The sequence below is a fragment of the Chelon labrosus genome (assembly GCF_963514085.1).
Source record: "Chelon labrosus genome assembly, contig: SCAFFOLD_67, whole genome shotgun sequence".
In the NCBI taxonomy this organism is placed as follows: domain Eukaryota; kingdom Metazoa; phylum Chordata; class Actinopteri; order Mugiliformes; family Mugilidae; genus Chelon; species Chelon labrosus.
Window position 1 is genome coordinate 114173 of NW_028181717.1, and position 27429 is coordinate 141601.

The following is a 27429-nucleotide window of genomic DNA, read 5'->3' on the forward strand; positions in this document are numbered from 1 at the left end:
CCCTCCACATCAGGTGTCCCTCTACATCAGGTGTCCCTATACATCGGGTGTCCCTATACATCGGGTGTCCCTCCATATCAGGTGTCCCTCTACATCAGGTGTCCCTCCACATCAGGTGTCCCTATACATCGGGTGTCCCTCCACATCAGGTGTCCCTCTACATCAGGTGTCCCTCCACATCAGGTGTCCCTATACATCGGGTGTCCCTCCACATCAGGTGTCCCTCCACATCAGGTGTCCCTCCACATCTGGTGTCCCTATACATCAGGTGTCCCTCCACATCAGGTGTCCCTATACATCAGGTGTCCCTCCACATCAGGTGTCCCTCTACATCAGGTGTCCCTCCATATCAGGTGTCCCTAATACATCAGGTGTCCCTATACATCAGGTGTCCCTAATACATCAGGTGTCCCTCCACATCAGGTGTCCCTCCATATTAGGTGTCCCTATACATCAGGTGTCCCTCCACATCAGGTGTCCCTAATACATCAGGTGTCCCTCCACATCAGGTGTCCCTCCATATCAGGTGTCCCTATACATCAGGTGTCCCTCCACATCAGGTGTCCCTCCATATCAGGTGTCCCTCTACATCAGGTGTCCCTCCACATCAGGTGTCCCTCTACATCAGGTGTCCCTCCATATCAGGTGTCCCTCCACATCAGGTGTCCCTCCATATCAGGTGTCCCTCTACATCAGGTGTCCCTCCACATCAGGTGTCCCTCCATATCAGGTGTCCCTCCACATCAGGTGTCCCTCTACATCAGGTGTCCCTCTACATTAGGTGTCCCTCCACATCAGGTGTCCCTCTACATCGGGTGTCCCTCTACATCAGGTGTCCCTCCATATCAGGTGTCCCTATACATCAGGTGTCCCTATACATCAGGTGTCCCTCCACATCAGGTGTCCCTATACATCAGGTGTCCCTATACATCAGGTGTCCCTCCACATCAGGTGTCCCTATACATCGGGTGTCCCTATACATCAGGTGTCCCTCTACATCAGGTGTCCCTCTACATCAGGTGTCCCTATACATCGGGTGTCCCTCTACATCAGGTGTCCCTCTACATTAGGTGTCCCTCCACATCGGGTGTCCCTCTACATCGGGTGTCCCTCTACATCAGGTGTCCCTATACATCAGGTGTCCCTCCATATCAGGTGTCCCTATACATCAGGTGTCCCTATACATCAGGTGTCCCTCCACATCAGGTGTCCCTAATACATCAGGTGTCCCTCCACATCAGGTGTCCCTATACATCAGGTGTCCCTCCACATCAGGTGTCCCTCTACATCGGGTGTCCCTCTACATCAGGTGTCCCTCCATATCAGGTGTCCCTCTACATCAGGTGTCCCTCCACATCAGGTGTCCCTCTACATCAGGTGTCCCTCCATATCAGGTGTCCCTCTACATCAGGTGTCCCTATACATCAGGTGTCCCTAATACATCAGGTGTCCCTCCACATCAGGTGTCCCTATACATCAGATGTCCCTCTACATCAGGTGTCCCTCCATATCAGGTGTCCCTAATACATCAGGTGTCCCTATACATCAGGTGTCCCTAATACATCAGGTGTCCCTATACATCAGGTGTCCCTAATACATCAGGTGTCCCTAATACATCAGGTGTCCCTATACATCAGGTGTCCCTCCATATCAGGTGTCCCTCTACATCAGGTGTCCCTCCATATTAGGTGTCCCTAATACATCAGGTGTCCCTATACATCAGGTGTCCCTCCACATCAGGTGTCCCTATACATCACGTGTCCCTCCACATCGGGTGTCCCTCCACATCAGGTGTCCCTATACATCAGGTGTCCCTCCACATCAGGTGTCCCTCTACATCGGGTGTCCCTCTACATCAGGTGTCCCTCCACATCAGGTGTCCCTATACATCAGGTGTCCCTCCACATCAGGTGTCCCTCCACATCAGGTGTCCCTATACATTAGGTGTCCCTCCACATCAGGTGTCCCTATACATCAGGTGTCCCTCTACATCAGGTGTCCCTAATACATCAGGTGTCCCTCCACATCAGGTGTCCCTAATACATCAGGTGTCCCTCCACATCAGGTGTCCCTATACATCAGGTGTCCCTCCACATCAGGTGTCCCTCTACATCAGGTGTCCCTAATACATTAGGTGTCCCTATACATCAGGTGTCCCTCCACATCAGGTGTCCCTCTACATCAGGTGTCCCTATACATCAGGTGTCCCTCCACATCAGGTGTCCCTCTACATCAGGTGTCCCTAATACATTAGGTGTCCCTCCACATCAGGTGTCCCTCTACATCAGGTGTCCCTATACATCGGGTGTCCCTATACATCGGGTGTCCCTCCATATCAGGTGTCCCTCTACATCAGGTGTCCCTCCACATCAGGTGTCCCTATACATCGGGTGTCCCTCCACATCAGGTGTCCCTCTACATCAGGTGTCCCTCCACATCAGGTGTCCCTATACATCGGGTGTCCCTCCACATCAGGTGTCCCTCCACATCAGGTGTCCCTATACATCAGGTGTCCCTCCACATCAGGTGTCCCTATACATCAGGTGTCCCTCCACATCAGGTGTCCCTCTACATCAGGTGTCCCTCCATATCAGGTGTCCCTAATACATCAGGTGTCCCTATACATCAGGTGTCCCTAATACATCAGGTGTCCCTCCACATCAGGTGTCCCTCCATATTAGGTGTCCCTATACATCAGGTGTCCCTCCACATCAGGTGTCCCTAATACATCAGGTGTCCCTCCACATCAGGTGTCCCTCCATATCAGGTGTCCCTATACATCAGGTGTCCCTCCACATCAGGTGTCCCTCCACATCAGGTGTCCCTCTACATCAGGTGTCCCTCCACATCAGGTGTCCCTCTACATCAGGTGTCCCTCCATATCAGGTGTCCCTCCACATCAGGTGTCCCTCCATATCAGGTGTCCCTCTACATCAGGTGTCCCTCCACATCAGGTGTCCCTCCACATCAGGTGTCCCTCTACATTAGGTGTCCCTCCACATCAGGTGTCCCTCTACATCGGGTGTCCCTCTACATCAGGTGTCCCTCCATATCAGGTGTCCCTATACATCAGGTGTCCCTATACATCAGGTGTCCCTCCACATCAGGTGTCCCTAATACATCAGGTGTCCCTCCATATCAGGTGTCCCTCCATATCAGGTGTCCCTCCATATCAGGTGTCCCTATACATCAGGTGTCCCTAATACATCAGGTGTCCCTCCACATCAGGTGTCCCTCCATATCAGGTGTCCCTATACATCAGGTGTCCCTCTACATCAGGTGTCCCTCCACATCAGGTGTCCCTATACATCAGGTGTCCCTATACATCAGGTGTCCCTCTACATCAGGTGTCCCTCTACATCAGGTGTCCCTATACATCGGGTGTCCCTCTACATCAGGTGTCCCTCTACATTAGGTGTCCCTCCACATCGGGTGTCCCTCTACATCGGGTGTCCCTCTACATCAGGTGTCCCTATACATCAGGTGTCCCTCCATATCAGGTGTCCCTATACATCAGGTGTCCCTATACATCAGGTGTCCCTCCACATCAGGTGTCCCTAATACATCAGGTGTCCCTCCACATCAGGTGTCCCTATACATCAGGTGTCCCTCCACATCAGGTGTCCCTCTACATCGGGTGTCCCTCTACATCAGGTGTCCCTCCATATCAGGTGTCCCTCTACATCAGGTGTCCCTCCACATCAGGTGTCCCTCTACATCAGGTGTCCCTCCATATCAGGTGTCCCTCTACATCAGGTGTCCCTATACATCAGGTGTCCCTAATACATCAGGTGTCCCTCCACATCAGGTGTCCCTATACATCAGATGTCCCTCTACATCAGGTGTCCCTCCATATCAGGTGTCCCTAATACATCAGGTGTCCCTATACATCAGGTGTCCCTAATACATCAGGTGTCCCTATACATCAGGTGTCCCTAATACATCAGGTGTCCCTAATACATCAGGTGTCCCTATACATCAGGTGTCCCTATACATCAGGTGTCCCTCCATATCAGGTGTCCCTCTACATCAGGTGTCCCTCCATATTAGGTGTCCCTAATACATCAGGTGTCCCTATACATCAGGTGTCCCTCCACATCAGGTGTCCCTATACATCACGTGTCCCTCCACATCGGGTGTCCCTCCACATCAGGTGTCCCTATACATCAGGTGTCCCTCCACATCAGGTGTCCCTCTACATCGGGTGTCCCTCTACATCAGGTGTCCCTCCACATCAGGTGTCCCTATACATCAGGTGTCCCTCCACATCAGGTGTCCCTCCACATCAGGTGTCCCTATACATTAGGTGTCCCTCCACATCAGGTGTCCCTATACATCAGGTGTCCCTCTACATCAGGTGTCCCTAATACATCAGGTGTCCCTCCACATCAGGTGTCCCTAATACATCAGGTGTCCCTCCACATCAGGTGTCCCTATACATCAGGTGTCCCTCCACATCAGGTGTCCCTCTACATCAGGTGTCCCTAATACATTAGGTGTCCCTATACATCAGGTGTCCCTCCACATCAGGTGTCCCTCTACATCAGGTGTCCCTATACATCAGGTGTCCCTCCACATCAGGTGTCCCTCTACATCAGGTGTCCCTAATACATTAGGTGTCCCTCCACATCAGGTGTCCCTCTACATCAGGTGTCCCTATACATCGGGTGTCCCTATACATCGGGTGTCCCTCCATATCAGGTGTCCCTCTACATCAGGTGTCCCTCCACATCAGGTGTCCCTATACATCGGGTGTCCCTCCACATCAGGTGTCCCTCTACATCAGGTGTCCCTCCACATCAGGTGTCCCTATACATCGGGTGTCCCTCCACATCAGGTGTCCCTCCACATCAGGTGTCCCTATACATCAGGTGTCCCTCCACATCAGGTGTCCCTATACATCAGGTGTCCCTCCACATCAGGTGTCCCTCTACATCAGGTGTCCCTCCATATCAGGTGTCCCTAATACATCAGGTGTCCCTATACATCAGGTGTCCCTAATACATCAGGTGTCCCTCCACATCAGGTGTCCCTCCATATTAGGTGTCCCTATACATCAGGTGTCCCTCCACATCAGGTGTCCCTAATACATCAGGTGTCCCTCCACATCAGGTGTCCCTCCATATCAGGTGTCCCTATACATCAGGTGTCCCTCCACATCAGGTGTCCCTCCACATCAGGTGTCCCTCTACATCAGGTGTCCCTCCACATCAGGTGTCCCTCTACATCAGGTGTCCCTCCATATCAGGTGTCCCTCCACATCAGGTGTCCCTCCATATCAGGTGTCCCTCTACATCAGGTGTCCCTCCACATCAGGTGTCCCTCCACATCAGGTGTCCCTCTACATTAGGTGTCCCTCCACATCAGGTGTCCCTCTACATCGGGTGTCCCTCTACATCAGGTGTCCCTCCATATCAGGTGTCCCTATACATCAGGTGTCCCTATACATCAGGTGTCCCTCCACATCAGGTGTCCCTAATACATCAGGTGTCCCTCCATATCAGGTGTCCCTCCATATCAGGTGTCCCTCCATATCAGGTGTCCCTATACATCAGGTGTCCCTAATACATCAGGTGTCCCTCCACATCAGGTGTCCCTCCATATCAGGTGTCCCTATACATCAGGTGTCCCTCTACATCAGGTGTCCCTCCACATCAGGTGTCCCTATACATCAGGTGTCCCTAATACATCAGGTGTCCCTCCACATCAGGTGTCCCTAATACATCAGGTGTCCCTCCACATCAGGTGTCCCTCCATATCAGGTGTCCCTCCATATCAGGTGTCCCTATACATCAGGTGTCCCTAATACATCAGGTGTCCCTCCACATCAGGTGTCCCTCCATATCAGGTGTCCCTATACATCAGGTGTCCCTCTACATCAGGTGTCCCTCCATATCAGGTGTCCCTCTACATCAGGTGTCCCTCCATATACTGGCGGTGTAAACACCGTGTATGCCTGCGGTTAGCATGCTAACAGCTGTTAGCTTGGCGTTCATCTCTGATTCATGTCCTTAATGCCGAGGCTTGTCCTCCGATCACCAGCCGGCCTCAGACCCCGTGACTCTCCCGTGAATGACGCTAACATGTTAGCATGCTAGCTGTCAGACAGAAGTAACGGTTAGCATCAGGGTGCTATGCTAGCTGTTAGCCGACCTGCCGTGGACAGGGAGCTAGCATAGTGTGTTTATTTATCATTCACAGACACATCAGACCGACTCCGTTCAACCAGAAACCTGAAACTCTGGCTCTGCTGCAACACAAGCTAACTATTAGCACACAAGCTAACGTCCCTGGCAGTGATGCCGCACCTGGCTGCGGAGCCGGACAGGTGTTCCCTCTGCTCGGCCAGATATCTGTGGGACAGTCCGCATGACTGGGACTACAAAGGCCGCGTTTACTCACCTGCATCCGATGAAATTCCTCCTCGGACAGAGCCTGAGACATGGCCATGTTTACCTGGGCTGCTAGCTAGCAGGCTAAGCTAGCGGAGGAGACGGACAGCACAGAGGTCTCACTCTGACGCTGTTTCCGGGACCAGAGGAGGAGCTGGACAGAGGTCTCACTCTGACGCTGTTTCCGGGACCAGAGGAGGAGCTGGACAGAGGTCTCACTCTGACGCTGTTTCCGGGATCAGAGGAGCTGGACAGAGGTCTCACTCTGACGCTGTTTCCGGGACCAGAGGAGCTGCGGTGTTTTCATACTATTTTAATTCAGACTGAGTTGTAGCAGCAGAGATTAAAGTATCTCCAGATGTTTTTATAGAAACCAGAGTTTATTGTTTATGAGGAGGATTTATATAATGATCAGGTGATGAACCCATGATGAGAATAATAAATGAGGTATTTACAGTACTTTAACTTTAGTGCAGGCTCAGACTACTTCCTCCTCAGAGCTCTGGTTGTATCTAATGATCAGTCAGACATGCTGCTAATTAACCAGAACAATAAGGAGCCTCACTGAAGAGTCTCCTACAGGATGTTTAAACCAGATCCTGTTTGAAGTTTGAATCAAACTCATGACTCCTTCCTGTCTTCACTGACTCTCTGTTTAACCTGAGCTCCACATCCTTACACGCCTCCTCCACCTCCTCCTACATCCTCCTTCCTCAGGTCTTTACTGCAGCTGTGTCCAGTTTCAGGTAGAGATCATGTGACTGACTCAGATCCACAGGTGTAAAGGTCTTTGTCTAGCGCGTCTCTCTCTACAGACACCCAGTGGTTTGGTTCAGGAAGGAAACCTCTCAGAGAGTCATTTCATTCAGACTTCCTGGTTGTCCAGGTTAGAGAGAGAGAGGCTGGTGATTATTAACTCAGGCAGAACTGAGACATTAACACAGTTGATTTCAGATTCAGACATGGAGCTACTGTCCTCGCTGCTGTCCACCGTGAAGACTGTGGATCCCGGGACCGTGGATCAGGAGTACAGCGTGAGTTTCATGTTTAGTTTTAACATCTTTTCAACAAGCAGCTCTTCGTGTTCGCTTTAAAAGTCATGAGGAGAAGTTGAGAGGAGCTTGAGTAAGTCTGAGGGTGGAGGTGGTTTGTTCTGGGCGCTACATGTTGACGCAACGTCCACATTTCTTTAGCTACAGCTTCTTTTATTTCTCTGACAAGTTTTTTACTTTCCTGGAAACCTGCAGCGGTGATATCTGTCTCATCTGCATATTCAAAGCAGGACTTTAGTCGCTTCGCCTGGTCACTGTCGGCTCAGGTGACTCTGGACATAGTTCACTGTCACTGGGAACAGAAACCAAACCAAGGATCTAGATCTGGTTTAATGATTGATGAAAAAAGTTTTAGTGGCGGAGACTGAAATGATGAATGAATGAATGAATAATAAATAAATAAATAAAACCTCAATTTATGAGTTTGTTTGAATGTCCTGAGTTCAGAGCATCAAGATGACGTCTACAGCGGCACGGAATTCTCATTCTTCTTCTACATTTAAATAATATTAAGTTCATCACAAACGTCTGAATCTGAATCTGTCTTCATCGTGACTTTAGTTCATGAGCTGTGTAGTTCACTTCTTCATCTGGTCTGATTTTAATATTTAAAAACATCAGACTTCTGGTTGAGGAGGAAACAATCTGAGTTCACGTCCTGAAAAATTAAAACATGAAAACGAGACGATGAGCTCAGAAGAAAACGTGATTCGGAATAAAAGATTAATTGGTTTAATTATTATGAATTAATCATCTGATAAACATCCTGATGAAGAGTCATGTGACCAGGATGTTCATAGAATCGTCTCATATTACAACTTTAAACCTGTGTCTCAGAGGCCCGTCCCTGTTTGACGTCCCCTGGTCTTTTATCTTAACAAGTCTTATCTTCACAAGTCTTATCTTCACGAGTCTTATCTTCACGAGTCTTATCTTCACATGTCTTATCTTCACAAGTCTTATCTTCACATGTCTTATCTTCACATGTCTAATCTTCACATGTCTTATCTTCACAAGTCTTATCTTCACATGTCTTATCTTCACAAGTCTTATCTTCACATGTCTTATCTTCACATGTCTTATCTTCACAAGTCTTATCTTCACATGTCTTATCTTCACATGTCTTATCTTCACATGTCTTATCTTCACGAGTCTTATCTTCACAAGTCTTATCTTCACATGTCTTATCTTCACAAGTCTAATCTTCGCATGTCTAATCTTCGCATGTCTAATCTTCACATGTCTTATCTTCACATGTCTTATCTTCACATGTCTTATCTTCACATGTCTTATCTTCACATGTCTTATCTTCACGAGTCTTATCTTCACATGTCTTATCTTCACGAGTCTTATCTTCACATGTCTTATCTTCACGAGTCTTATCTTCACATGTCTTATCTTCACGAGTCTTATCTTCACGTGTTTTATCTTCGCGTGTCTGTTTTATCTTCATGTGGACGTCTGTTTTCTGTCACTGTCTGCAGGTTGTTTGTTCATTATTCTCTGATGTGAGTGTGTGACACAGACCTGAAACTTACATAAAGACTGAGCCAAAAACAAATTGTGGTCAAAGAGAAATTAGAAACAGGAAGAACTGAGCTGAGAGGCCGAGTCTGACGTTTACATCTCACCACAAAACCCAAAACACCTTCACCATGAGCTCTAACATCGCCTCTAATAAGATCAGAAATCCTCAGGTCATCACCTCATTAGACCTGAACATCATTCTGGTTTGAAGCAGAGTCCGTTTATTCATCTGGACTCGTTCACAATGAATCTGACTGGGGATCAGTTTCTGAGGAGGAAGAGTTCATGATGATCAGTTTCTGAGGAGGAAGAGTTCATGATGATCGATTTCTGAGGAGGAAGAGTTCATGATGATCGATTTCTGAGGAGGAAGAGTTCATGATGATCGATTTCTAAGGAGGAAGAGTTCATGATGATCGATTTCTGAGGAGGAAGAGTTCATGATGATCAGTTTCTGAGGAGGAAGAGTTCATGAGGATCAGTTTCTGAGGAGGAAGAGTTCATGAGGATCAGTTTCTGAGGAGGAAGAGTTCATGATGATCGGTTTCTGAGGAGGAAGAGTTCATGAGGATCAGTTTCTGAGGAGGAAGAGTTCGTGAGGATCGGTTTCTGAGGAGGAAGAGTTCGTGAGGATCGGTTTCTGAGGAGGAAGAGTTCGTGAGGATCGGTTTCTGAGGAGGAAGAGTTCGTGAGGATCGGTTTCTGAGGAGGAAGAGTTCGTGAGGATCGGTTTCTGAGGAGGAAGAGTTCGTGAGGATCGGTTTCTGAGGAGGAAGAGTTCATGAGGATCGGTTTCTGAGGAGGAAGAGTTCGTGATGATCGATTTCTGAGGAGGAAGAGTTCGTGAGGATCGGTTTCTGAGGAGGAAGAGTTCGTGAGGATCGGTTTCTGAGGAGGAAGAGTTCGTGAGGATCGGTTTCTGAGGAGGAAGAGTTCGTGAGGATCGGTTTCTGAGGAGGAAGAGTTCGTGAGGATCGGTTTCTGAGGAGGAAGAGTTCGTGAGGATCGGTTTCTGAGGAGGAAGAGTTCGTGAGGATCGGTTTCTGAGGAGGAAGAGTTCGTGAGGATCGGTTTCTGAGGAGGAAGAGTTCGTGAGGATCGGTTTCTGAGGAGGAAGAGTTCGTGAGGATCGGTTTTTGAGGAAGAAGAGTTCATGAGGATCAGTTTTTGAGGAAGAAGAGTTCATGAGGATCAGTTTTTGAGGAAGAAGAGTTCATGAGGATCAGTTTCTGAGGAGGAAGAGTTCATGAGGATCAGTTTCTGAGGAGGAAGAGTTCATAAGGAGCCCTGCGATGGACTGGCGACCTGTCCAGGGTGTACCTCCTGCCTTTCGCCCAATGACAACTGGGATAGGCTCCAGCAGATCCCCGCGACCCTTAACGGGAATAACCGGGTATAGAAGATGAATGAATGAATGAGTTCATGAGGATCAGTTTCTGAGGAGGAAGAGTTCATGAGGATCAGTTTCTGAGGAGGAAGAGTTCATGAGGATCAGTTTCTGAGGAGGAAGAGTTCATGAGGATCAGTTTCTGAGGAGGAAGAGTTCATGAGGATCAGTTTCTGAGGAGGAAGAGTTCACAGTGACTCTGACTCTCACATCAGTGGAGCAGCAGTGTGAACGCTCAGAGCAGTGAACCACCTCCATGTTTGGGTTTGAACCTGTGACGTCTCTACCCACTAGTCCACAGCTCCTCAGTCAGGAGGCTTCTCTGTCAGTTTAACATCAGTCCTCCTGTCTCCTCCTGTCTCCTCCTGTCTCCTACGTCTCCCTCTGCGTGTCTCTGATGTCTTCATCATTTCCCGTTATGTTGTCGTGTTGCCTTTATTCTGTTGTTTTGATCAGAACGTTGGAGCTGCTTCATGTTTCTGTTCCTCGGTTCTTCTCTCGGGGCTCTTCCTACTTCCTCATCCTCCTCTCAGGTCTCCAGCTTCCTTGTTGTCGTTGCTCCTGAAACCGGTCGTCCACAGAAAGACACTCCTACAATCAACCATGGAGACATGCTGTGGTTCTGGCGTGTAACCATGGAGACATGCTGTGGTTCTGGCGTGTAACCATGGGGACATGCTGTTGTTCTGACCTGTAACCATGGAGACATGCTGTGGTTCTGGCGTGTACCCATGGGGACATGCTGTTGTTCTGACCTGTAACCATGGGGACATGCTGTGGTTCTGGCGTGTAACCATGGAGACATGCTGTCGTTCTGAGCACGCTCAGTGTGTTGTGGTTTCTCTGACTCTGACTCTGGACTCAGGGTTTCTCTGGGGGAGTCAGAGTGAAATGAGGAAGTGGGTTTTGTTTCTGAGGCAGCAGCGTCTTCACTGAGTCTGAATCTGTCACGGACATAAAAGAGATGCTAGCCAGCTAATGAACATGTTCATGATGTTTACACGTCTAAATCTAATAAAGTGTTTTGTTTTAACAGGTGGTGCGTTCACAGACGCTAACGTTAAAGAGAGATCTGGGTTTGACGACTGAGGCCGGAGCTCTGAAGGAAAACATCAAGAAGAACCGATATAAAGACATCCTGCCCTGTACGTCTCTGGGTGTCTTCTCCTTCAGTGTCTGTCTCTCTGTCTCTCTCTGTCTCTCTCTGTCTCTGTCTCTCTGTCTCTCTGTCTCTGTCTCTCTGTCTCTCTGTCTCTCTCTGTCTCTCTCCGTCTCTCTCTCTCTCTGTGTCTCTGTCTCTGTCTCTCTGTCTCTCTGTCTCTGTCTCTGTCTCTCTGTCTCTCTCTGTCTCTCTGTCTCTCTCCGTCTCTCTCTCTCTCTCTCTCTGTCTCTGTCTCTGTCTCTCTGTCTCTCTGTCTCTGTCTCTGTCTCTCTGTCTCTCTGTCTCTCTCTGTCTCTCTCTGTGTCTCTGTCTCTGTCTCTCTGTCTCTCTGTCTCTCTCTGTCTCTCTCCGTCTCTCTCTCTGTCTCTGTCTCTCTGTCTCTCTCTGTCTCTCTCCGTCTCTCTCTCTCTCTGTGTCTCTGTCTCTGTCTCTGTCTCTCTGTCTCTCTGTCTCTGTCTCTGTGTCTCTCAGGGTTCAGTCTAACCCTAACGTATCTGTAAATGTTTGACCTGCTGCTTCCTGTTCTCCGTTGCTGAGACAGAAACAGGAAGTAACTGAGAGGCTCTCTGACTTTGCTGTCATCTGATTGGCTGATGAGACGAGTGACCAGGTGATCAGGTGTTGCTAATAACTCGTGTGTTTGTAGATGACCAGACTCGGGTGGTGCTGTCTCTGTCGACCTCAGACTCTGACTCTGATTACATCAACGCCAGCTTCATCCAGGTGGCGTCCTTCATCCTCGTCTTCCTCCACGTCCATTTAGACACAGTCTCTCAGCTCTGTGAGTGTAACGCTGCTGTTTGTCCTGCAGGGTGCGACAGCAGACTGCTGCTACATTGCCTGTCAAGGACCCCTCAGCTCCACAGTGACTGATTTCTGGAGGATGATCTGGCAGCACCACGTCAAGGTCACACGGCCACACAGCAAATTCACAAGACAAGTGTCTATATTGGTCCACTGTGATCGAGTTACAATAACACTGTGACAGAGTTGGAACAACACTCTCAATAGTTGAAATTTAACACACATCAACACTAGTGTGTAGTGTAAAAAGTTAACTATGGAAAGTGTTAACTATAACTCAACATAGAAATCTTTTATAGTTGATTTCATTTTGAAAATACTGGGAGTCAATTAATAACCCTCAAACCACAAAGAAAACCACACAAGATGCTGTTTGAATCAACATGTACTTCAAACAAGAACACATCGTAAAAATAGCACTGGCTTTGTAATAACCACAACACAATGTGGCACAATGTGTGTTTTTTCACACATCAATAAAATGACATACAGAGCCACACATTCATGTCACACAACCAGGAATTAGTCAGAGCCGCGCAGTCATGTCACACAACCAGGAATTAGTCAGAGCCGCACATTCATGTCACACAACCAGGAATTAGTCAGAGCCGCACATTCATGTCACACAACCAGGAATTAGACATTCATTTTAAACATTTGCTCTACTTTGATTTCAATATTTCTCTTCGTTAAAGATCAGACTATTTAAACATTAATTAAATTTTCTTTTGAAAGCAGGAACAAGTGAAATGTTCATTTTAACTCTTAAAGTTAGGCTTGGGGTTAAACCTTTTAATAAATCTTTGGTTATTCTCCTTCAATGATTTTATTATTAATAATAAAAATTAACATCTGACTGTGTTCCAGGTGATAGTCATGGCCTGCAGAGAGATAGAGATGGGGAAGGTAAAAGTCTGTCGTCGTTTTATTCCTGTTAAATATTTGTTCTTATTATTATTATTATTATTAAATGTTTATTGTTATTATTCACATGTTTCGTCTTTAATGTTCAGAGGAAGTGTGAGTGTTACTGGGCTGCAGAACATCAGACTGTTTCCTTTGGTCCGTTCTCCGTCAGCAGCGTAAGAACTCTGAGAACTTTAACAACAGTGAGAACTGTGATCAGTGATGTCCATCTGAAGCTGTTGTTCTGTGTGTCTCCAGCAGGGGGAGACACGTCCTAATGAAGACACAGTGATCAGAGCTCTGACCGTCTCCTTCCAGCAGGTGGAGCTGAAACACACAAAGAAAAAAAAACTAATTTATGTTCACCTGATTCTAAACTCTCTGTTCCTCTTCTACATCTTCTTCTCCTCCTCCTCCTGCTCCTCCTCCCCTCCTCTCCTCCTCCTCCTCCTGCTCCTCCTGCTCCTCCTCCTCCTCCTGCTCCTCCTCCCCTCCTCTCCTCCTCCTCCTCCTCCTGCTCCTCCTCTCCTCCTCCTCCTCCTGCTCCTCCTGCTCCTCCTCCTCCTCCTCCTGCTCCTCCTGCTCCTCCTCTTCCTCCTGCAGGAGTCTCGTTCTCTGGTCCAGTTCCAGTTCTTGTCGTGGCCTGATCATGACGTTCCTTATGAGACCTCAGGAATCTTGGATTTTCTGGAACGAGTCAGAATTAGTCGACGAGTTGACTCCTCCCCTCTGGTGGTTCACTGCAGGTAACACACAACAATACACACACACACACACACACACACACACACACACAGCGAAGGAGGCAGTAGTTAAACATGGATGCTGCATCTGTTCTGTGTGTGTTGTACTGTATGTGTTATTGTGTTATTGTGTGTGTTTCAGTGCAGGCTGTGGGAGGACCGGAGTCATCGTTGCCCTCGACTACATCCATGACCTGCTGGTTACCAAGGTAACACATGATGACAACCACATGTCGCCATGTTCTCTCATCCTCCATGAACACGCTTTAAATAAACCTCTGGTTCATTAACAATTAATATTTAACTATTAATTAATTAATTAACAAAGTGATCAGGACATTTAGGAACATCTGAAACTACGTTCTGACAAAAAAGACGTCCTGAAGAGGACAGGCGTCCTGAAGAGGACAGACGTCCTGAAGCGTGTCAGAGGACGATGGCGTATGACTCTGACGTTGTTTTTGTCCTTCGTTGCAGAGAATCACGTCAGACTTGAGCATCATGAACATCGTCCTGGAGCTCAGGAGACAGAGACCGTCAGCAGTCCAGACCAAGGTAGGTCCTGGTTCTGGTCCTGGTTCTAGTTCTAGTTCTAGTTCTGGTTCTGGTTCTAGTTGTGGTTCTAGGTGTAGTCCTGGTTCTGGTTCAAGTCCTGGTTCTGGTTCTGGTCCTGGTTCTGGTTCTGGTCCTGGCTCTAGTTCTAGTTCTAGTTGTGGTTCTAGGTGTAGTCCTGGTTCTGGTTCAAGTCCTGGTTCTGGTTCTGGTCCTGGTTCTAGTCCTGGTTGTGGTCCTGGTTCTAGTCCTGGTTGTGATTCTGGTCCTAGTCCTGGACCTGGACCTGGACCTGGTCCTGGTTCTGGTTCTAGTCTAGGTCCTGCTTCTGGCCCTGGTCCTGGTCCTGGTCCTGGTTGTGGTTGTGGTCCTGGCTCTGGTCCTAGTCCTGGTTCTGGTTCTGTTTCTGTTTATAGTCCTGGTTCTGCTTCTGGTTATGGCCCTGGTTCAAGTCCTGGTTCTGGTCTTGGTTTTAGTCCTGGTTCTAGTCTTGGTTGTGGTTCTGGTTCTGGTTCTAGTCCTGGTCCTGGTTCTAGTCTAGATCCTAGTTCTGCTTCTGCTTCTGGGTCTGGCCCTGGCCCTGGCCCTGATCCTGGCCCTGATCCTGGTTCTGGCCCTGGTTCTGGTTCTGGTTCTGGTTCTGGTTCTAGTCCAGGTCTGGTTTTGGTTCTGGTCCTGTTCTAGTTGTGATTTCGGTTCCGGTTCTGGTACCTGTTCCGGTCCTGGTCCTGGTTCTAGTTGTGACTCTAGTCCTGGTCCTGGTTCTAGTTCTTGTCCTGGTTCTATTCCTGGTCCTGGTTCTAGTCCTGGTTCCGGTTCTAGTCCTGGTTCCAGTTCTAGTTGTGGTTCTAGTCCTGGTCCTGGTTCTAGTGCTGGCCCTGGTTGTAGTTCTAGTTGTGGTTCTAGGTGTAGTCCTGGTCTAGTCCTGGTTGTAGTTCTAGTTGTGGTTCTAGGTGTAGTCCTGGTCTAGTCCTGGTTGTAGTTCTAGTTGTGGTTCTAGGTGTAGTCCTGGTTCTAGTCCTGGTCCTGGTTGTAGTTCTAGTTGTGGTTCTAGGCGTAGTCCTGGTTCTAGTTCGAGTTGTGGTTCTGGGTGTAGTCCTGGTTTTAGTCCTGGTCCTGCTTCTAGTCCTGGTGCTGTTCCTCGTCCTGGTCGTAGGTCAAGTTGTGGTTCTAGGTGTAGTCTTGGTTCTAGTCCTGGTTCTAGTTCTAGTTGTGGTTCTAGGTGTAGTCCTGGTTTCAGTCCTGGTCCTGGTTGTAGTTCTAGTTGTGGTCCTAGGTGTTGTCCTGGTTCTAGTCCTGGTTTTAGTCCTGGTCCTGGTTCTAGTCCTAGTCCTAGTCCTAGTTCTAGTCCTAGTCCTAGTCCTAGTTCTAGTCCTAGTCCTAGTTCTAGTCCTGGTCCTGGTCATGGTTGTAGGTCAAGTTGTGGTTCTAGGTGTAGTCTTGGTTCTAGTCCTGGTTCTAGTCCTGGTTGTAGTTCTAGTCGTAGTCCTAGGTGTAGTCCTGGTTCTAGTCCTGGTTCTATTTCTAGTTGTGGTCCTAGGTGTAGTCCTGGTTCTCGTTCTGGTTCTAGTCCTGGTTGTAGTTGTAGTTGTGGTTCTAGGTGTAGTCCTGGTTCTAGTCCTGGTTGTAGTTCTAGTTGTGGTCAGTGGCGGTTCTACATTGAATTGCGCCCCGGGCGAGACCACCTCCGACCCCCCCCCCCCCCCCCCCCTCGGCACGCGCGCACTTAAAGAAAAGAGCATCCATGAATTGCTAATTTAAATAACCATGTCCTTACACTCAAAGTGTCTGTCATTAGACGCTATATTAATCTATCTTTCAGGGAGGAACAATAAGCTCCTTGGTTACTGCCTCCAATTCTATGCTTGGCACACTTTTGGTTGGTTAAACTATGTTTTGACACAAAATAGAGTTGTAGCAAATGGTAAATGTTCATCTTTGTAATTACCTACAGATATGAAAATTTCGTTGGCTAATTACAGGACCCAACGTGATGGAAATAAATAATAACTGAACTTGTAACAGTTTTGTTGCAAAGCACAATCTTATGGTGAAATTAGATCTGGTGTTTGTTAAGACGAATTACTGTTGTATAAGCATTGCAAGCATCATAGCAAAAAGTCTAACAAACGTATAGCACCAGTTAACATTAGCCCTTCATTCATGACATATGATACTGTAATCATACAGAGAGAACAGACCTTTATCTTTCCTTTTTCTGTCCATCTCTGCGTTTATTTGACACTCGACAATCAACAGATTTCCTATCCTCCAACGCTGTCACTCACGACCAGAAGTCAAGACTAAACCAATTCACCTTGGTCACCACATAATTACCTATTTTTATTTGGCCATTTCACACAATTCATAAAAACCAAAACGTGCATGAATTATAGGCCTGTATTTATTATATTATGAATGAAATGTGCGTTACATGGAAGAAAGTGAAGGTGTTACTAACTTTTATACAGTGGACCCCCCCCCCACCCCGTCCGTTCAATTTGGGATAGACCCAGAGGTGAACTGTCCCCCGCGCCCCCCCTCCCCTTTCTATTTCTCACGCACAGCTTCTGTGCACGGCACCATCTCAGCAACAGGGGCGCCTGCAGCTGCAGGGGGCGCCAATTTGCCAATTCCCTACACAGATATGACAGATAATAGAAAACCATGTAGCGGCGCAGATTTATTTGTTTATTTAATTTTTTTCCAAGTGCTCGTGCCGCCCCCCTTGTGTCATGAAAAAATGCCGCCCCGGGCGGCTGCCCGGTTCGCCCATGCCTAAAACCGCTACTGGTTGTGGTTCTAGGTGTAGTCCTGGTTCTAGTCCTGGTTGTAGTTCTAGTTGTGGTTCTAGGTGTAGTCCTGGTTCTAGTCCTGGTTGTAGTTCTAGTTGTGGTTCTAGGTGTAGTCCTGGTTCTAGTCCTGTTTGTAGTTCTCGTTGTGGTTCTCGGTTTAGTCCTGGTTTTAGTCCGGTTCCTGGTTCTGCATTTCACTCATAATAGAAACGTTTAAATTCATAACTATGTTTTTAAGTTGCTGTAGATTCAAAGAAAGAGACTCTGTTTCTCTCTCTGTCTCCCTCTCTGTCTCCGTCCCTATATCTGTATCTCTGTCTCTGTCTCGGTCTCTGTCTCTCTTTCTGTCTCTCTGTCTGTCTTCGCCCCTATCTCTATCTTTCTGATCAGGACCAGTATCATTTCATCTACACGGCCGTTTCCTGGATGTTGGAGCACTTCCTGCAGCCGTCTGATCGTCACCTGTCTCAGGTAAACAGGAAGGTCACATGAGGTCACATGACTTGTTGATGGAGGGAGGAGGAAGTAGAGGAGAGCAGCTGCAGATAGAGGAAGTAGTGACTTCCTGTATGTAAATTAAAACGCAGAGACATTTAACAGCAGGAAACGTTTCAGAGCTGAAAGAGGACAGATGGAGGACGAACGCTGAGCGGTGAGTCTACGACTCTTTATTATGAATAGAGGAGGTGAAATGAGGAGGAGGAGGAGACCTGGATTAAATGAGGAGAGAGGGGGAGGTAAATCTGGTTAAATGAGGAGAGAGGAGGAGAAGTTGGTAACTCTGGTTAAATCAAGAGGAGAGAGGAGGTAACTCTGGTTAAATCAAGAGGAGAGAGGAGGAAGTAACTCTGGTTAAATCAAGAGGGGAGAGGAGGAGGTAACTCTGGTTAAATGAGGAGAGAGGAGGAGGTAACTCTGGTTAAATGAGGTGAGAGGAGGAGAAGTTGGTAACTCTGGTTAAATCAAGAGAAGAGAGGAGGTAACTCTGGTTAAATCAAGAGGAGAGAGGAGGAGAAGTTGGTAACTCTGGTTAAATCAAGAGGAGAGAGGAGGTAACTCTGGTTAAATCAAGAGGAGAGAGGAGGAGAAGTTGGTAACTCTGGTTAAATCAAGAGGAGACAGGAGGAGAAGTTGGTAACTCTGGTTAAATCAAGAGGAGAGAGGAGGTAACTCTGGTTAAATCAAGAGGAGAGAGGAGGAGAAGTTGGTAACTCTGGTTAAATCAAGAGGAGAGAGGAGGTAACTCTGGTTAAATCAAGAGGAGAGAGGAGGAGAAGTTGGTAACTCTGGTTAAATCAAGAGGAGAGAGGAGGAGAAGTTGGTCACTCTGGTTAAATCAAGAGGGGAGAGGAGGAGATAACTCTGGTTAAATCAAGAGGAGAGAAGGTAACTGGTTAAATCAAGAGGAGGAGGTAACTCTGGTTAAATCAAGAGGAGAGAGGAGGAGGTAACTCTGGTTAAATCAAGAGGAGAGAGGAGGAGAAGTTGGTAACTCTGGTTAAATGAGGAGAGAGGAGGAGGTAACTCTGGTTAAATGAGGTGAGAGGAGGAGAAGTTGGTAACTCTGGTTAAATCAAGAGGAGAGAGGAGGAGGTAACTCTGGTTAAATCAAGAGGAGAGAGGAGGAAGTAACTCTGGTTAAATCAAGAGGAGAGAGGAGGAGGTAACTCTGGTTAAATGAGGAGAGAGGAGGAGAAGTTGGTAACTCTGGTTAAATCAAGAGGAGACAGGAGGAGAAGTTGGTAACTCTGGTTAAATCAAGAGGAGAGAGGAGGTAACTCTGGTTAAATCAAGAGGAGAGAGGAGGAAGTAACTCTGGTTAAATCAAGAGGGGAGAGGAGGAGGTAACTCTGGTTAAATGAGGAGAGAGGAGGAGGTAACTCTGGTTAAATGAGGTGAGAGGAGGAGAAGTTGGTAACTCTGGTTAAATCAAGAGGAGAGAGGAGGTAACTCTGGTTAAATCAAGAGGAGAGAGGAGGAGAAGTTGGTCACTCTGGTTAAATCAAGAGGAGAGAGGAGGAAGTAACTCTGGTTAAATCAAGAGGAGAGAGGAGGAGAAGTTGGTAACTCTGGTTAAATCAAGAGGAGAGAGGAGGTAACTCTGGTTAAATCAAGAGGAGACAGGAGGAGAAGTTGGAAACTCTGGTTAAATCAAGAGGAGAGAGGAGGAGAAGTTGGTCACTCTGGTTAAATCAAGAGGAGAGAGGAGGAGGTAACTCTGGTTAAATCAAGAGGGGAGAGGAGGAGGTAACTCTGGTTAAATCAAGAGGAGAGAGGAGGAGGTAACTCTGGTTAAATCAAGAGGGGAGAGGAGGAGGTAACTCTGGTTAAATGAGGAGAGAGGAGGAGGTAACTGGTTAAATCAAGAGGAGAGAGGAGGAGAAGTTGGTAACTCTGGTTAAATGAGGAGAGAGGAGGAGGTCACTCTGGTTAAATCAAGAGGGGATAGATAGATAGATAGATAGATAGGTTTTATTTGTCACATGCACAGTTATACATAGTACAATGCACAGTGAAATGTACTGTTGTACCTGCTGCCAGTAGTAAAAAAATATATAAGTACTACAGTAAACAGTAGTTGCACACAAGGTAAGCGATATAAGTGTAATGTACACCGATAGAGAAATAGAATATAAAAAAATTAGAATAAAAATAAAAATATAGACTGAATAAAAATATAGACTGGTAAACTTGGGAGGTGGGGGGGGGGGGGGGGGGGTAGTTGTATATGTACATAAATTTACAGTATTAAATATTAAGCAGCTACATGAATAAAGTGCAGTGATATTTAAGTCCAGTTAAGGCTCAGAGTTGAGCAGGCGGATGGCATGGGGATTAAAACTCTTCTTCAGCCTCTCAGTCTTTGTCCTCAGGCATCGGAGACGCCGGCCTGATGGCAGTAGAGAGAAGAGAGAGTGTCCGGGGTGACTGGGCTGTTTCAGGATCTTTGTGGCCCTTAACCTGCAACGTTTGGTGTAAATGTCCTGCAGGTTGGGGAGGGGGGTTCTGATGGGCCGCTCCGCTGAACGGACCACCCTCTTGAGGGCCAGGAAGTCCTACCTGGTACAATTTCCCATCCAGGTGGTGATGCTCCCACACAAGATGCTCTCGATGGTGCAGGTGTAAAAGTTTCTGAGCACCTTGAGAGGGAGCTTAACGTCTCTGAGACGTCTGAGGAGGTAGAGACGTAGAGAGGAGGAGAGGAGGAGGTAACTCTGGTTAAATCAAGAGGGGAGAGGAGGAGGTAACTCTGGTTAAATGAGGAGAGAGGAGGAGGTAACTCTGGTTAAATGAGGAGAGAGGAGGAGAAGTTGGTTACTCTGGTTAAATGAGGAGAGAGGAGGAGGTAACTCTGGTTAAATGAGGAGAGAGGAGGAGAAGTTGGTTACTCTGGTTAAATCAAGAGGAGGAGGTAACTCTGGTTAAATCAAGAGGAGAGAGGAGGAGGAAGTAACTGGTTAAATCAAGAGGAGGAGGTAACTCTGGTTAAATGAGGAGAGAGGAGGAGGTAACTCTGGTTAAATGAGGAGAGAGGAGGAGAAGTTGGTAACTCTGGTTAAATCAAGAGGAGGAGGTAACTCTGGTTAAATGAGGAGAGAGGAGGAGGTAACTCTGGTTAAATCAAGAGGAGAGAGGAGGAGGTAAATCTGGTTAAATCAAGAGGAGAGAGGAGGAGGTAAATCTGGTTAAATCAAGAGGAGAGAGGAGGAGGTAACTCTGGTTAAATCAAGAGGAGAGAGGAGGAGGTAACTCTGGTTAAATCAAGAGGAGAGAGGAGGAGAAGTTGGTAAATCTGGTTAAATGAGGAGAGAGGAGGAGGTAACTCTGGTTAAATGAGGAGAGAGGAGGAGGTAACTGGTTAAATGAGGAGAGAGGAGGAGAAGTTGGTAACTCTGGTTAAATCAAGAGGAGGAGGTAAATCTGGTTAAATCAGGAGGGGGAGCAGGAGCAGGAGCAGGAGGAGGAGGTAACTCGGCTTGTCATCACACTAACTCAGCTCTCTGCTGCATCATGTCCTGACGAGGCTCTGGTTCTAGATCTGGTCCAGGCTCTGGTCCAGACTTTGGTCCAGGCTCTGGTCCAGGCCCTGGTCCAGGCTCTGGTCCAGGCTCTGGTCCAGGCTCTGGTCCAGGCCCTGGTCCAGGCTCTGGTCCAGGCTCTGGTCCAGGCTCTGGTCCAGGCCCTGGTTGTAGTGTTTTTTATTTTGATCTCATTGAACTGAACTGTTTTCTCTTTTCAGACGACAAAACCAGAGAAGAAGAAGACGACAGCAGCTGCTTCCTCCATTGACAGGTACTAACCCCACTGTCCATGTCTCTGTCTCTGTCTCTGTGTCTCTCTCTCTGCCTGTCTCTGTCTCTGTCTGTCTCTGTCTCTGTGTCTGGGGGGACAGATGAGATGGCTCACCCTGAAGTGTTAAATTAACACTTTCTCATCCCCCATTCCTATATGTTACTACGTTACCATGGAAACCAAGCAGTTAGAAGGAGGAGGAGGATGAAGAAGAAAGGACAGGGTAAAAAGGAGACCTCTTCTTCTTCTACTCTGTTTATTACAGTCATGGTTCACGTGACGACTCCATGCAGCAGGCCTTTTATTTTGGCAGAGAGGAAGTGTAAAAGGAGCACTTCCTCTTTCTGGTGTCATCGGCTGTGACTTTCTTTTCTCGTTTGTCTTTCTGAGAATTGAATCAAACCGTCAGAGACTTAATGAGTCAATGCCGTTCCTGTCAGAGGTTCAGGACAGAGACAGGAAGTGGTGATCTTAGCTCAGCTTAGCTTAGCTTAGCTTAGCTTAGCTTAACTTAGCTCAGCTAAGCTTAGCCTCATCTTAGCAGAGGGAAACTGTGGATCTGTCAGAAACAAACTGATGAATTTGCTGTGGTTTATTTCATCCAAACCAAACTGTCTTCTCTTCTCAGTGTTTCCTCTGGAGGTAGCTGCTGTTAGCCGCTAACATTTCTGTTTCTGTCTCCAGGTTGTCCCAGATTGACATGAACGACACATATGCTGTGGTCAACAAACCCAAACACACCCCCTCACCCTCCTCAGGCCCCACCCACTCTGCTGTAGCCCCGCCCAGATCCAACAGTGGAAGCCGGTAAAGAAATAACTTCTCATCCAATTACGCTGAGACTTTTACCAGGAATGTCAAAGTTAGCATGTTAAAAACATGTCAACGCCACCAACACGTTCTGACATCACAACCTCGATCCTAGTCTGTCGAAGCAGGAAGTGATGAAAGCAGCTGTAACGCTGTGGAAAGAAAGCAGAAGCTAAAGTGTGGTGGTAGTAACTAGTTGCCCCTGTAGAGGGCAGTAATACGCCCTGTAGACACTAAACTGATCAAATCAGCAGAGAACTGGATGGAGAACCTTTAGAAGGACAGGTTGATCTGATGGTTCTCTACTAGAACTCAGTTCTCTACATTTACTGTGGACGTGAACTGAGACAGGAAGTGTCTTTGTGTTGGACAGGTTGAATAATAAGAAGCTGATTAGTTCAGTCCATGTTGATGAGAGGATTAAAAACCTGAGAAACATATTTTAAGGTTCATTGAGAACAGATGAAATAAATGAGATTCATCAGAGTTAACTGTGGAATCATGTGATTAATCACTATTAAACATTTTAACGTGTTGACAGTTTCTGTATCAGGTCATAAAGCCTTTAACAGCTGACTCCCAGGGGAAGCTCTTTGTTTCTGTCTCAGCTGATTCGTTCTGGTCTTTGAAGCTAGTGGAACATGTAGAGAACAGTTTAACTGGAACTCACTCCTGATAAATCAATAAATGAAGTCAGATTCATCAGCTGTCAGTAAGAAGCTTCATTCCTTCAGTGACTTTCAGAAACACATTGAACTGAACCAGAACCAGAACCAGAGCATTTCTGACAAGCTAAGCCAACGTAGCATGATCAGCTGATGAGGAAGGTTCCTCTCAGTCAGAGAGGTTCTGTCCAGAATTAATCCTCTTCTGCTGACTCCACCTCAGGACGCTGCCGTCCTCCCATCACTATGACAACGACACCAGTAAGGCGGCAGTGGCAGCAGCTCCGATCTACAGCACCGTCAGACCCCGAGTTAAACCGCTCAGCCTGTCGCACTCGGCCACACCCATCTACGACGTGGCGGTACCAAGCAGCCACGGGCCGGGGGACAGTCCAGGCTATCACCTGGTGTCAGGTAAGGATGGGGGAAGAGGGGGTGGGGGGGTGAGGGCGGAGACTCAGTGAGGATTTAAATCAACGTCGACTCTGCTCTTGTTTTTCAGCTGATCAGGTTTCACCGACTGATAACGACTATGAAGATTTCTCCTCTTCAGATCTGACCAGCTTCTGTTCACCTGGAGGCATCGGTCAGTACACCTTTCCACTCCTTAAAGGGACAGCGCCTCATTTAGTTCTAGTGCCTGATGACAAGTCCTCACATTCAGCTGGAGGTTCTGGTTCTTCTAGACCTGGTTCCTCTCCACGTTTTACAGTTTGTCAGATCTCCCTAAAGAACAATGGAAGAACTAGATGATCTGGTTCTTCTTTACAATTCACCTGGACACAGATGTGTGTGTGCGTGTGTGTGTGTGTGTGTGTGTGTGTGTGTGTGTGTGTAGCTGGAATTTAAAGTAGTAGGTCTAGAGTTGGAGGTATTTTGCCTGTTCGATCATTTCAACCCATAACACCTGATGCCTCCCAGCCAGAAGGTTCTAGGTTCTAATCCAGGCTGACTGGTTCCTTTCTGTGTGTAGTCTGCATGTTCTCCCTGTGTCTGCGTGGGTTCTCTCCAGGTTCTCCAGCTTCCTCCCACCGTCCAAAGACATGCTGGTTAGGTTCATTGGTGATTCTAAATTGGTCGTAGGTGTGAGTGTCTCTCTGTGTTAGCCCTGTGATAGACTGGAGACCTGTCCAGGGTGGACCCCCCCCTCTAGACCAATGACAGCTGTGATAGACTGGAGACCTGTCCAGGGTGGACCCCCCCTCTAGACCAATGACAGCTGTGATAGACTGGAGACCTGTCCAGGGTGGACCCCCCCCCCTCTAGACCAATGACAGCTGGGATAGACTGGAGACCTGTCCAGGGTGGACCCCCCCCCCTCTAGACCAATGACAGCTGGGATAGACTGGAGACCTGTCCAGGGTGGACCCCCCCCCCTCTAGACCAATGACAGCTGGGATAGACTGGAGACCTGTCCAGGGTGGACCCCCCCTCTAGACCAATGACAGCTGGGATGGACTGGAGACCTGTCCAGGGTGGACCCCCCCTCTAGACCAATGACAGCTGGGATAGACTGGAGACCTGTCCAGGGTGGACCCCCCCCCCCCCCCCCCTCTAGACCAATGACAGCTGGGATAGACTGGAGACCTGTCCAGGGTGGACCCCCCCTCTAGACCAATGACAGCTGGGATAGGCTCCAGCAGACCCCCATGACCCTTCACAGGACAAGAGGTTACAGAAGATGAATGAATGAATGAAAGCTATAACATGACTTTAAATGGAAGCTGCTGACATTAAGAACAGACGTCTGACTCCTGACGCTTCGTGTCTCAGCTAACAAGAAGCGTCAGGAGTCAGAACTACAACACTGACACCATCAGGTCAGACTGAGAACTACAACTTCAAACTGGCAGCCAAGATGAAGATGAAGTTGATGAAGATGATGATGATAAAGCTACAGTAATAAGGAGGAAGCTCTTAATGACTGAGCATAATATTCTTCAATAGATGACTCTTTTTGACCAGACTAAAACCAATCAGCTTCCAGTTATTTATCTTTAATGTATGCTGGCTGCTGATTGGAGGAGCTCGTTGTGTAGGAGGAGTTAAAATGATGCTCAGACATTGTCTAACTGAAGGAATTTGTTTTATTTCCTCAGGGTTTAACAGTCGTGTCCAGAAGCCCAGAGGACCCAGAAACCCTCCGGTCGAGTGGAGTCGACTGGAGAGATGAATCTGTGTTTGTGTTCAGCTGTTAAAGTTCATTAATTTATTTCATGAACCTTTATGAGTTTTATAGTTTATAAGAAATAAATCTGAAATCTGGTCAGTGAGTTAATAATGAACTAATTCTTTATATTCCTTTATTTTCAGCATTGATGTGTTAAATGAATTGAAAAATAAAATAAACTGGTTGAAGTTTTCCTGTTGGATGATATTATTAGTTTTCTCTGGACAGTGAGAAGCTGAATATATTTATTTTTGATGCAGTGAAGATCAGTGAATGGATTTAAAGTTAAACAGTTCTTGGTAAATGAAGGTAGAAAATAAAACGTTGAGTTTCTTCATGTAGCAGCTGATAGATGTTGACTGTGGAGCCTACATGTCCCATGATGCACCAGGATAGATGGAGGTAGAAAAATAACCAGCTGTTGAAACAAGTGTTTGAGAAGATGAACTAAGCTGGAATTCTTGTGGACAGCAATGTTGGAGACGTGGAGACATCTTAGTCATCTTCTAAGACTCTACACATTCAGGAATGGAGGAGGGCATGGAGGAGGAGATACTACTACCACTACTTCCCATAGCTACTTCCTCTTCTACTCCTCCTTCTTCTTCTCCTCCTCCTTCTTCTCCTCTTCCTTCGCATCGTCTTCTTCTTCCTCCCTCTCTTCTTCTTCTTCATTTATCAGGAGACATGTTGATTATGTTTTGCAGCCAGTGACCCTCCCAAACTTTAACCTGACCTCTGGCTGCCATGTTGGTTCCTTCAGGTAATTTGGGTTCTACAGTTTCACCTCTGGCCAGCAGGGGGCAGCAGAGCAACACCATGGAGCGCAGCAAGAGAGAGGAGGAGAAGCAGAAGAAAAGAAAGGAGGAGGAGGAAGAAGAAGTTCAATGACAGACATTTCTAAACACTAGAAACACAAACCAACTAAAAGCAGCTTTCAACTGTGTGTGTGTGTGTCTGTGTGTGTGTGTGCACTATTGTAGAGGTATCTATCTTTCTGAGGACCTGTTTTTAGTTTTACACCATCAGAGTGAGGACATTTGTGCAAAGTGAAGACATTGGCCGGTCCTCACTTCTTTCCCTCCGTTTGTTTTGTTCAAGACTGTGAAGGTTCTCAGTCATCTAGGTCATGGTCGATCCAAAAAAGCGTTTTAAAAAGGCAGCTGGACTGTAGAGTTTTTTTTAGAGTTTTAGGCCAGTTAGAGGTTAGGGGTCAGAGGGTTAGGGGTTAGGGGTTAGAAGGTTAGAAGGTTAGAGGGTTAGAAGGTTAGAGGGTTAGGGGTTAGAGGGTTAGGGGTTAGAAGGTTAGAAGGTTAGAAGGTTAGAAGTTAGGGGTCAGAGGGTTAGAAGGTTAGAAGGTTAGAAGTTAGGGGTCAGAGGGTTAGAAGGTTAGAAGTTAGGGGTCAGAGGGTTAGAAGGTTAGAAGGTTAGAAGTTAGGGGTCAGAGGGTTAGAAGGTTAGAAGGTTAGAAGTTAGGGGTCAGAGGGTTAGAAGGTTAGAGGTTAGAGGGTTAGAAGGTTAGAGGGTTAGAAGGTTAGAGGTTAGAGGGTTAGAAGGTTAGAAGGTTAGAAGGTTAGAGGTTAGAGGGTTAGAAGGTTAGAGGGTCAAAGGTTTAGAAGGTTAGAAGGTTAGAGGGTTAGAAGGTTAGAGGGTTAGAAGGTTAGAGGTCAGAGGGTTAGAAGGTTAGAAGGTTAGAAGGTTAGGGGTCAGAGGGTTAGAAGGTTAGAAGGTTAGAGGGTTAGAAGGTTAGAAGGTTAGAAGGTTAGGGGTCAGAGGGTTAGAAGGTTAGGAGGTTAGAGGGTTAGGGGTCAGAGGGTTAGAAGGTTAGGAGGTTAGAGGGTTAGAAGGTTAGAAGGTTAGAGGGTTAGAAGGTTAGAAGGTTAGAGGTTAGAGGGTTAGAAGGTTAGAAGGTTAGAAGGTTAGAGGGTTAGAAGGTTAGAAGGTTAGAGGGTTAGAAGGTTAGAGGGTTAGGGGTTAGAGGGTTAGGGGTTAGAAGGTTAGAAGGTTAGAAGGTTAGAAGGTTAGAAGTTAGGGGTCAGAGGGTTAGAAGGTTAGAAGGTTAGAAGTTAGGGGTCAGAGGGTTAGAAGGTTAGAAGTTAGGGGTCAGAGGGTTAGAAGGTTAGAAGGTTAGAAGTTAGGGGTCAGAGGGTTAGAAGGTTAGAAGGTTAGAA

The 27429-nt window shown here is 47.3% G+C and overlaps 2 protein-coding genes across 5 annotated transcripts in view; one reads left to right on the forward strand and one right to left on the reverse strand.

Annotated features, from left to right (window-relative positions):
• gripap1 (GRIP1 associated protein 1) overlaps positions 1-6580 on the reverse strand; it is a 39292-nt gene extending 32712 nt beyond the window's left edge. For all 4 annotated transcript variants that reach the window (XM_084575196.1, XM_084575195.1, XM_084575197.1 and 1 more), the window contains exon 1: positions 6403-6580. In XM_084575196.1, the coding sequence (XP_084431322.1) occupies positions 6403-6450 (48 nt within the window). In that variant the 5' untranslated portion in view covers positions 6451-6580. The remainder of the gene's footprint in view (positions 1-6402) is intronic.
• A 634-nt stretch (positions 6581-7214) lies between these two features.
• On the forward strand, positions 7215-25432 carry ptpn18 (protein tyrosine phosphatase non-receptor type 18). Its single transcript, XM_084575199.1, has 17 exons — positions 7215-7278; positions 7347-7426; positions 11395-11503; positions 12167-12243; positions 12332-12427; positions 13192-13230; positions 13338-13406; positions 13489-13551; positions 13834-13976; positions 14116-14182; positions 14451-14528; positions 17711-17791; positions 21561-21613; positions 22298-22420; positions 23312-23502; positions 23591-23674; positions 25188-25432. The coding sequence occupies exons 2-17, from the start codon at positions 7355-7357 to the stop codon at positions 25259-25261; spliced, it is 1419 nt and encodes a 472-aa protein (XP_084431325.1). The 5' UTR covers positions 7215-7278; positions 7347-7354; the 3' UTR covers positions 25262-25432.
• Positions 25433-27429: the final 1997 nt, after the last annotated feature.